The sequence below is a fragment of the Balaenoptera physalus genome, assembly GCF_965194825.1.
Source record: "Balaenoptera physalus genome assembly, chromosome: 13".
Lineage (NCBI taxonomy): Eukaryota > Metazoa > Chordata > Mammalia > Artiodactyla > Balaenopteridae > Balaenoptera > Balaenoptera physalus.
Window position 1 is genome coordinate 51,228,221 of NC_138892.1, and position 12,006 is coordinate 51,240,226.

The following is a 12,006-nucleotide window of genomic DNA, read 5'->3' on the forward strand; positions in this document are numbered from 1 at the left end:
CCAAGGTTGAGAGTCGAGCAGTACACACCGCTTCCCTCTCTGTTGCTACATTAGCTTACTTCTCTACTGGTTGGCCAACACTTCGCTCTGTTCCAGTGCCCACTGCCCTCCTGCTCCTCCCTGAAACCTCCCCATGATCCAGAAACTAGAGGGTCATCCTTGGTGCAGTGGGACCTCCTGGGTCCCTTTGTTCCAACTCTTCTCAGCATTCAGTCTGTTTGGTTGTGGTCAGACCATTCTGGTTGTGAGATATTTTGAATATCACTCCTGCTTCTACACCTTTAAGTGTACTTTTCCACATTTACCTTACAAATTCAGGCACACCTGTCCTCCTCCAAATCAACAACCATCATAGCTAACTGAAATCTTTCCTGAAATCGATCTCCCCCATCTATGAATGAAAAAAAAAGAAAGCACTGCTGAATAATAAACTCTGCAAAAAATATGGTTGGGGGGAGAAAAGAATATAACTACTTTTGGTTCTTCAACTTTAGTATACCTAAGAATCACCTGGAGAATATGTTTAAAATGCAGATTTCTAGGCCTTGTCTTCAGAGATTCGGATTCCACAGATCTGAGATGATTCAGGAATCTATATTTTTAACTTGCATCCTAGGTAAATTTGATGGAGATGCTGTCTGAATCACACTTTAAAAACATGGAACTCGACTGTTGCTGTGAATTATGCACTGTTGCCTGTGGATAGGACGTCTGTTCTTCACAAGGAGCTTAGTTTATCAGGATTTTATGTCAATTCCTACAGCTTTAACTACAGATGATGATGATGATGATACAAGTATTCCTGATGCATTTTCATTGACTGGTGCTCCAATCTTCCTAGTCTTCTATAAACACATTCTTTTTTGTTTTGAAATTACAGAGTCTGTCATCCCGAGTAGTGGAACATTTCATGTAAAGCTCCCTAAGAAACACAGTGTGGAACTTGGAATAACCATAAGTTGTAAGTACAAGTGATATCTTTTAAAATGCAGAGTTTTAGGAAGACATTAGAAAAGTGTATTCTCAAATGGTTTACAGGTGTGGCAAATGTTTTAAGTTTCATTGCCAAGTTTCTACCTAATGGTACAAAAATGTGGAGCTGGTCACCCTCCAGCGCTTAATAGCTGTGTGAACGGGGAAGTTACTGTAACTCTCTTCAGTCTCAGGTTTCTTCACCTATAAAATGGAAATAAGGATATCTGCAAAATATCCTCATTTTGTAGGTTATTCAGAGTATTAAATAAAATAACATATTTATATACCTAGTATAGTCCCTGGCAAATAATGAGTAAGTACTCAATAAATATGTCTCACACACCCCACATGAATAATTAGATGGCATATGAAGGCACAGAGGTTCTCTACATTTTAACATAGTGTAGATTAAGTTTTCACAATAATCTATTGAGACTATCTTCCCATCTGTCCACTATGCATCTATAATTCATTTTGCAAGAATGAAATAATGTCTTTTCTTTAGTAACTTCCTGAATTCCTCCATGGTACAAGGTGCCTGGGTAACCAAGCCAAAAAGAAAAGGAGGACATATAAATGTGTTTAATTCCCTCTTTTCCTCAGGCTCTAGATTTATAACTGCTTTGGTAAAACAACTTTGAAAATTTGAGCCCCAGTGGAAATTTATAGAATGGAAATTGAGGTCTCTGTGCTTTTAATATCCATAAACTAAGTTCATCCATAAATGCTCCAAGAAAATGAAGCAAATGATTAATGCATGAAGACCAAAGGAGACCTAGAAGCAACATCTGTGACCAAGGTGTGGTCCCTTCCAGAGAGTGATGAGGCTACATAAAGGTGCCTCACTACACTCTGTCGGACAGCAGTTACATCAGTGGCTAAGGCAAAAACAAAGAGTTCTCAAGTGGGTGTATGAAATGGGAGCTGTCCAATTCAACTTTGACCATATACATTTAACACCGAAAATGAAGTTTTATTAATAACCAATAAATCACATATATGTAATGCAACACCAAAAACAGTGGTACTACAATATGGAATCAATGTTCAGAACAAGAAGCCATATGTATGAGAGCCTGTATCTCCCGCAACCCCCAGTACTGGGAGAAAAGTAGGACTGATGGATCTGACGTTCCTATGTAGAGTCAGTAGAAAGAAGAAATGGGACTTTGGAGACTCCAGACCTATTCTAGTTTCTACTACAGTCATTTACGCCTTTAACTGGGTCGCTTCCCCCTTCGGTCTGTTCATTACGAAGCAAAGATGGTATGCCACTGTTCTGTCACCAGCTGTGCTTGCTGAGATTAAGGGAGAGCTCATCAGAACTTACTATTCTAAAAGTATTTGGGGCTCCACATGGCTTCTGCAACCCCCATGTAACTTTAACCCTGCTCTCATTTATCCTGTCTATTCCATTCCATTCATTTATTCCATCAGAATTGGCCATGAACGTGGTACCTCTTGGAGTTGCGCAGTGTAGAGCCTGCTGGCTGCACGCAGAGACCCTGCTTCCACCCCATTCTTTCTTCCTCCTGCCTCCATTCAGTAAAGACACTCTGAGTGCCACGGCCCAATACTAAGTTTTGAGTCCTTAGAAATGCTTACTACTGGTACATCTACAGAAGACACCTGTTCCTCAGAAGCTCCTCTTACCACACAGTTTGCCACACTGTAATTTTACTCTCAAATTTTACTTAAGAGGATGGTCTTTTTTAATGCAATAGATTTATTCTTTTTTATTTGAAAAACAGTTTTATTTATTTTATTTTCCATTATGGTTTATCACAGGATATTGAATATAGTTGCCTATGCTATACAGTAGGACCTTGTTGTTTATCCATTCTATATATAATAGTTTGCATCTGCTAATCCCAAACTCCCAATCTTTCCCTTCCCCCTCCGCCTCCCCCTTGGCAACCACAGGTCTGTTCTCTATGTCTGTGAGTCTCTTTCTGTTTCATAGATAAGTTCATTTGTGTCATATTTTAGATTCCACATATAAGTGATATCATATGGTATTTGTCTTTCTCTTTCTGACTTACTGCACTTAGTATGATAATCTCTAGGTCCATCCATGTACATAGCTGCAAATGGCATTATTTCATTCTTTTTTATGGCTGAGTAATATTCCATTGTGTGTGTGTGTGTGTGTGTGTGTGTGTGTGTGTATATATATATATATACACACACATATAAATGCCCATATATACCAGAGCCCATATATATACCATATCTTCTTTATCCATTCATCTGTCCATGGACATTTAGGTTGTTTCCACACCTTGGTTATTGTAAATAGTGCTGCTATGAATCTAGGGGTGCATGTATCTTTGTGAGTTATAGCTTTGTCCAGATATATGCTCAGGAGTGGAATTGCAGGATCATATGGCAACTCGCAATAGATTTATTCTTAAAAATTAATATACATAAAAATGTAATTTAACTATAAAGGAGAGTATCCCTTTAAAAACTAATCCTGTGATAGATTCTTTTTTCAAAGTCAGTATTTATATGTTCAGTTTGTTTCAAGTGTGGCCATGTACATACAACTGCAAAACATTTTCTTCACGTAAAGAATCATGTAAAATTATGCTTTATGATGATGCTACATACGTACTAAAACTGATTTTAATACCATTCGTGGAAACTATCCCAAAACCCCACAAAACTGCTTGAATTTTAGCCAGCTGTAGGCTAAAGCTATTCGTGGAAGCTAAAAGTTTTGTGCCATTCCTGGATGGAGAAATGATACGTAAGCTCATCAGACATGCCTGTCAGTCCTTCTAGAGCTCCAGCTCCATTTACACAACTAATCATCACCATCCTGAGTTTGTGCCTCCTCGTGGAAAATACTCATATTTGCCAGATGAGAAAGCAGAATTTGCTAAAGGAAAAAAAAAAAAGAATCCATTTTCATTGTTACGAAATAGTAAATTCCTGAGGTCTAGCACAGTTCCTGGTACATACAAGATGCTTGTTTAATCCCTGTCTTCGTTGAAGGAGTAGATGAGGAGTTTGTAAACAATGTTCTTCTAACCAGTGTGCCCCCCAGGAAGTGAGCCTCTGAGGGCGATTAGGAACATAGATGTTCGTGCAAAGTCTGTTGCATGAACTGAAGAAGCATGAACTTGGAAAATGATGAAGAGCAAGGACTCAGAGCCCAGACTGCCCCACTTCCCATCTCTCTTGACCTCTCTGTACTGAGTTTCCTGGTCTATAAAATGGCGTGCTCATTACCTTCTTTGTAGCATTGTTGAGAAAATTAAATGAGTTAGTGTATGTAAGGTGCCCAGAACACATTGTGAACCGTAATGAATGTTAATTATTATAATGATCGATATTTATTTTCCACATAGAGCCTCATGAAATATTTTAAGCAAGGCTCTACCCCACAAAATTTAGTGCCAATCGTAATTATCCTACCTAAGTAGGAAATCAAAGGACCCTCTTCTCACTCATACACACACAGGTACTGTTAGGGAAACTGAGGCACTACAGGGGTTTATGAATGTTTCTCACTATCTTTATACAAAGTCCTCTTTCTGTATCTTCATCTTGTGAAAGCTCTGAGTAGTGAGAAATAGGCCTCCATCTCGGGGAGCGTACCGTCAGAGCCTTCACACTTGGCTTAAGGCTCACTCTTCATACCTAATTGACTGAGAAATGAGTCCCTCTGATTTTGGATGTGGTGAGCAGTTTTAGACTAATTTTCTTAAGTTCCTGATGAGACATTCATAGCACATTAGCATCAGGCATTACTTTTATAGATTTTATTGCTATGATATGGAGTAATTTATTATAGCAAATAAAGTAGAACAGCCTGGCAGAAGGATGCAGTTTGGGACAAGAAGCAGCGTCCTGAAGCTCTGACACCTCAGCCAATCAGAAACCAGAGCCCATACCCTCCAATGCAGCTCACCTGCCTTTCAAGCCAGAGAACTGTGGTTGTCTCTGCCATGTGTAGTTGTCAGTAAAGACCTTTCGGTATCGATGTTTTCTTTTGAGGTTTTATTACAAGGCAGTTCTATCTACTTTGTACCGTGCATGGCACTAACTAAGCAGTTTATATGTGTTTTCTCATTTAATCCTGAAAGTGGCCCTATAACATCTGTGCCCATCTTACACAGCTGGATAAGCTGCCCAAAGACCCAGAGCTAATAAAAGGCCAAACAGGGATTCACACGCTTTCTGTCTGACTTAACACTGGCTGTGTTAATGTTAACACTCATCCCTGTCACCATCTGATTGATGAATCTTCCCAGATCCTATACTAGAAAAGCAAAGGACAGCATTTTATGAGTGCAGTTAATTTGTTGGCTTTCCATTTTAGTTGTGACTGAATTGTCTGCAGGAACAAAGCCTTGCTTTATTTTTTGTAAAATCATAAAGCAGCCTTTATAACAAGAACAAGTCTGTCATTTTCGCCTTAAGTCTTAAATGTATTTAGAAGAGAAAGGTTCATGGTTTTTTGCCAACTTTGCAATAAAAACTCTACTCACTGGTCCATTTCAAATCAAATAACCAGTTTTACTTGCCAGGTAGTATATATATATATATATGTGTGTGTGTGTGTGTGTGTGTGTGTGTGTGTGTGTGTATATACGCACATATTTATATGGTTACAATGAAAGTAAAATTGAATGATTGTGTGAGTGTGTGTGTGTGTGTGTGTGTGTGCTTCTCCAGTGTAGTTTACACAGTTTATCAGGCCCTTTGAGCAAAGTACCTTGACCAGCAGAGTAAGTTCCATGAACGGCTAGACATTATAGAATGTTCTTGGAATGATTCACATTTAATTAGCTTCACACTGCAGAAGATTTCACCTGTCTTCAGATACAGAAAAAGTGTTTTAAACAAAAGATAGGGACTGTCATTTTCTACCTCTTCCAACAACTGTTTGAGAAGAAAAGAATCCAAATTCACTGTGAGAACCAGTTTCTGACAGTGACAGACGACCAGTGATTTTAAAGCTTCGTGAGTCAAAAGATGCTAGCTTGAAAACACGCATTTAGCCCTGCTCCTACCCCAAACCCCCATCTTAAAATGACAGTATAAGATTTTTCAGGAGGCAGAAACTCATGAGAAGAGGAAAAGAAAAACAGATAACAGCAACCAAATTTGGAAGTGGCAAAGAAGATGGAGAAAGATTAATTTAAAGAAGCAGAGAGGAAAGCTGACAGTGACCCTGATTTGCATCCTAAACTCCCAGCAAGTCAGAGAGGTGGAATCAGGAACTTCTGGAAGCAAGAGTGATGGGAGAGTAAGAAGACAGGGGGATTGGTTGAAAGTCTGCTAAGAATGAATGAGTCCCTCAGATGCCTTCCCCAACTCAGAACCTCTAAGCACCCCTCCCCTTCCTGGCAGAGCCTAGTTTTATCCTCTGGAAAACGTGAAAGGGAGGGTCTCTGGATTGGGAGGGCACCAGTCCAGCTCTGAAAGCAGAGATTCAGTGAAACACTGAATGAGGAGGCTGCTGGTCTTCTCACAGAAGCTCCAAGAAGCCAGGTAACCAGGCTTAATCCCCTCCGAGCTGGAGGAAGAATCAGTGCCATCTGACCCAAAGAAGCAGTCTGGCCTGAACTATACAGTGACGAACGTAATCCAGGAGCCCCACTCAGGGGCACCAAGCTTTCAAACAGCTTCTTTGCAGAGCCATCTGTGATGTGAACAGACAGCTAAGAAAAACACAGGCACTTGGAGGAAAGAATCTAAGATGCAAGACTATCACCAAAAACAAAGAAGAAAAACAGAAACCACATGCAGAAAGAAGAAAACTTTAAAAAGAAAAAAAAAATGATCATTAACATCATTTGTATCCCTGGGTGGGAGGCCCTGAATACTATTACACAGTAGCCTCCAGAGGGGAACAAAGAGCTCTTGAAAAGTAAAAATATGGCAGAAATGAAGGAGTTCAACAGAAATACTGGAAAAAGTGTTGAGGAAGATTTCTAGAAATTAGGACAAAACAACAAATAAATAAATGAAGAATCTAGACTAAATAGGAAAATTATACAAGATGAGTCCAAATAACACAATATCCAAATAATAGATGTTACAAAAAGAAAGAGGAGAGAAAAGCATCAAGGATATATTTTCATAAATTTCCTAGAATCGATGGATATAAGTTTCCAGATGTCTGGGTCCATGAGCTATGGATGAAAACAGACCCACACCAAGGCATGTCATCATGAGATTTGAAAACAGGGAGAAAAAGACAATCCTACAGGCTGCCAGTGGGGGTGGGCAGTTTTCACACAGTGTATCAGAATACAAATAATAACCGAGTAATCAGAATGGCATCAGGCTTCTCAACAAATAGCTGTTCTGGAATCTAGAAACCAATGGAAAGAGTGCCTTCAAAATTCTGAGGGAAAAGAAATTTCCAGCCTAGAATTCTCCATCTAGCGAAGGTGGAAGTAAAGAAAAGACAACTATGCAAGAATTCAAAATACTCTCCTCCCATGCACTCTTCCTCAGGAAGCTATCAGAGAATGCATACCAACCACCAAAAGAGAGTAAAGCCAGAAAGAGGGAGAATTGGATTCAGGATGCAAGAGAGAGTGTTAAAAGGTAAACCGAGGCATATTAAACATTCTAAGAGTTTATTTGAGCAAAAAACTTGATTCAAATCTGGCAGCACCAAAGCAGAAGTAGTTAAGAATGCTCCCCCAACAGGAGTCTGGGGAAAGACAGATATAGGAAGAGCAGAGGCAAAGAAAGGAAATTATTTAACTGGCTGTAGCTTAAAGCCTAGTTGGCTGTTTGTGACTGGTTGTCCTTAGTATTTTGATTTCATAACCTTGTAAAAGCTTAGGTTTTGGTTGGCTTCCTTGGGCTACCACAGCATTAGAGCCACCTCAGTCTAATGGCCTCCTTCTTTAATTAATTTAACAGGAATGAAAAGAAACTCTGGGTTCCCAGGGTCTGTGGGAAGGAAGTTCCCAAGGTCTGTGTAGTAACCCTAGAAAGCAAACATTCCAGATGGGTTGGAAACCTCTAATAGAATTCTTGATATGATATAACATGTTGAGAGATTACAAGTCTGAGGAGTTGAATTCATGGTAAACACAAGAAAATTAAGCCAACAAAGACATCAAGAAAACAGAAAATATATCCTGTAGAAAAGGCAGGTAATCATGCCATGCAACATGACTTGTCTTCCAATACTGTTTGCAGTCATACTAAAGTAAATGCTAAATATCGATTTTACAAAAAATGACAAAACTGTATTGGAAGAATGCGGAGACAAGAACTGTGTCTGAATATGGTGGTGATGTAGAGGTGGAAGAGAACTGACTTGTCATCTTTTGTAATAGAAAGAGGCAGCATGCGAGATTTTTTTTTTTTTTTTTTTTTTAGTTGTGGCATGCAAACTCTTAGTTGCAGCATGTGGGATCTAGTTCCCTGACCAGAGATCGAACCCGGGCCCCCTGCACTGGGATTGTGGAGTCTTAGCCACTGGACCACCAGGGAAGTCCCCCCTGTCTCCCCTTTTTATCCAGCTTTCCTCCAGGATTTCATGGCCAGTGCCCAGAGCAGACGTGCCTAGCTCATAGTTGGTGTTCAATGAATATGTGTTCGATGGATGACTCTGTGAACTTCAGTTCAATGGATTTCACAGAATGGTTCAATGGAGAACTCCAAGCAAATTCAAAGCACTGAGTGAGTGCTAAAGTATTCTCGCTCAAAGGGTCACAAAGCCCTCAGAGGTGAGGCAAGTCAGGAAGTGAGATCCTTCCAATGAGGACAGTGGCAAATTAGAGACGGAAGGCTCCATCTGAAGGAGAGAGTGGGAAAGTGAGTCCATTGTTGCTGGATAATCATCATAATAAACACTTATGTAGTGTATTGTATGCGCACTGCTGCAGTCACTTTACATAGAAAAACGCAATCCTTACAACAAAAACTGTACGAGGTCAGCACTGTTGTTCTTTATCACCGTTTCACAGACCAGGAAACTAAGGTGTCTGAACACCGTGTGCTCAGGCATACACGGCTTATATGTGGAAGAGGCAGGATTTGGAACCCAAGCATTCTGGCTGCCAAATCTTGCCTCTTCATCACTATACCATATTGCCTCTCTAATTTTTTAAAAGAAGCTGTACATCTGTATGAAATCTACTACTTTTTAAATGTCGGCAACTAATTTTTTAAAGCACTACAAGTCAAGCAAATCATGCCTGGTTTGTACCTTCCTCAGAGAAGAATCAAAACATGGTGCTAACCTAAGTGTCCATCGATGAATGAATGGATAAAGAAGATGTGGCACATATATACAATGGAATATTACTCAGCTATAAAAAGAAACAAAATTGAGTTATTTGTAGTGAGGTGGATGGACCTAGAGTCTGTCATACAGAGTGAAGTAAGTCAGAAAGAGAAAAATAAATACCGTATGCCAACACATATATATGGAATCTAAAAAAAAAAAAAAAAAATGGTTTTCAAGAGCCTAGGGGAAGGACAGGAATAAAGACGTGAACGTAGAGAATGGACTTGAGGACACAGGGAGGGGGAAGGGTAAGCTGGGACGAAGTGAGAGAGTGGCATGGACATATATACACTACCAAATGTAAAATAGATAGCTAGTGGGAAGCAGCTGCATAGCACAGGGAGATCAGCTCGGTGCTTTGTGACCACCTAGAGGGGTGGGATAGGGAGGGTGAGAGGGAGACGCAAGAGGGAGGAGATATGGGGATATATGTATATGTATAGCTGATTCATTTTGTTATAAAGCAGAAACTAACACACCATTGTAAACCATTGTAACACAACATTGTAAACACCATACTCCAATAAATATGTTTAAAAATAAATAAATAAATAATATAGGCTCAAAAAAAAAACCAACATGGTGCTAGGTCTATTCACAATAGCCAAGACATGGAAACAATCTAAATGTCCATCGACAAATGAATGAATAAAGAAGATGTGGTACATATATACAATGAAATACTACTCGACCATAAAAAAAGAATGAAATAATGCCATTTGCAGCAACATGGGTGGACCTAGAAATTGTCATACTAAATGAAGTAAGTCAGAAAGAGAAAGACAAATAACATATAATATCACTTATGTGTGGAATCTAAAATATGACACAAATGCACTTGTTTATGAAACAGAAACAGACTCACAGACATAGAGGACAGACTTGTGGTTGTCAAGGGGAAGGGGAGTGGGGGAAGGATGGATTGGGAAGTTGGGGTTAGCAGATGTAAACTATTATATATAGAATGGATAAACAACCCCGAGGTCCTACTGTATAGCACAGAGAACTATATTCAATATCCTATGATAATCCATAATGGAAAAGAATATAAAGAAAGAATGTATATATATGTATAACTGAGTCACTTTGCTGTACAGCAGAAATTAACATAACATTGTAAATCAACTATACTTGAATAAAAAAATTTTTTTAAAGAAATATAAAATAAAACATGGTGCCAGGGTGTGCAAACCATGACTGAGCCCTCAAAGCCCCAAAGGCGTGGCCACATGTAATGTGCCTGGTAAGCATGGTAGTGATAGTGTCAGGAGCTCATACAGATTTGGAGCCACTTCTGGGCTCAACTTCATCACTCCAATGGGCATCCACCCTGATGAACCTTGCAAACCTCAAGTATGGACTTGATTAAAGGAGAAAGAGAAGAATGTAGTAAACGTGAAATGGGCACCATACATGTCTGTAGACCATTAGAAGTTTCACACCTCTCTGCAAAGCTGTGTGGTTTTGTCCAGAGGTCACAGTGTTATTTTCCTCTGTTAGAAGGATGACAGAGATGGGTTTGATGTATTTCGTTGCCTATACTATTTTGTTTTAGTCCATTTCAGTGGAAAATGAATTTTTTTTTAAAAACCAAGGGAAACATTGAGTGCTCTGTGATGGTTACTAAAGCTTGGAAAAATATCGTGTAAAGTTATTGGCAGATGCTAGGAAAGTTGTATTTGCTGGTCATAACAAAGTTTTTGTTTTTGTGTCCTGTGCCCAGAACAATTTGCTGTTCTGAAATGTAATATGAGTAAAACCACTGGATGTTTATATTTCTCTAGTGGAATTATATCAAATCATTGAGTGGAGGTTTAAATTATGAATTAATTGTAGTGAACAGAATGTTTTGCATTCTTTGCTAGAAGCTAAGAATAATGGTTGGATGAAGTCCCATTAACATTTACTGTGGACTAACTCAGACAGTGGGTAAGGTATTGGTATATGTGTTTGCTTTTTCTTTCAACGATGTGTTGCGCTATTAAACCATCTGTTCTTATGCATAAACATTTTCCTGGGATTCAAATGGGATTATGGGATATGATATGATTCTATGATTATTATGGGGTGATCAGACTGTTTATAATAAAATCTTACATTAGGCGCCTTTTAATGATCCTTAAAAAGAAATCACTCCAGGCTTCAGGTTGGTAAAACATCTCCTCTTGGAGGCAAATTGTTGTTTATAAATGTTGGTATGTTCATTTTAATTATCGAACTCCTAAATTAAATGTAAACTTTCTAGGTCAAGATGATATTTTTGTACTTAAATATGGACTCTAGTTCATTTTGAGGATTAAGTCTAAGTAGACTCATTCCTAATGGCTTTTCATTATTATTATTTCATTATCACCAAAGGGAAATATTCCTAAGAAAAATTATAAAGCCCAAAACTGACCACTGTGCAGGATAATAGATTTATCTATAAACTCAATAAAAGTTACATGTACATGTTTAAATATGAATATATATATAAATATAAATAAATAGCATCAGTCAGATTTCTGAACATTTCAGAGCATTCTAGATATGAATTTGTGAGCAAAATTTTAATATTTGCAGTCTTTCTAGCAAAAGATATCCTTCTGGAGGAAAAAAAAAATTTACATTAGTGATTCTCATCCACTTTCCCACCCAGTACACTTGAGTAATATGGCAGGATCCTATGAAGAGTGGTGTCTTCTCACTGGTAAGGAGTGAAAGAATGGGTAGGAGAAGGGATCACATGTAAGTACCACCAAGGGGAGCCCCTAATTGCT

At 38.8% G+C, this 12,006-nt stretch overlaps 1 protein-coding gene across 11 annotated transcripts in view; it reads left to right on the forward strand.

Moving 5' to 3' along the window:
• The window catches only part of GRIP1 (glutamate receptor interacting protein 1), a 714,321-nt gene that overhangs the window by 638,352 nt on the left and 63,963 nt on the right, over nucleotides 1-12,006 (forward strand). For 7 of the 11 annotated variants that reach the window (XM_082422694.1, XM_082422693.1, XM_082422684.1 and 4 more), the window contains 2 exons: nucleotides 881-961; nucleotides 11,886-11,936. In XM_082422694.1, coding sequence (XP_082278820.1) covers nucleotides 881-961; nucleotides 11,886-11,936 — 132 coding nt within the window. The remainder of the gene's footprint in view (nucleotides 1-880; nucleotides 962-11,885; nucleotides 11,937-12,006) is intronic. The other 4 variants (XM_082422688.1, XM_082422690.1, XM_082422685.1 and 1 more) reach the window with 1 other exon arrangement.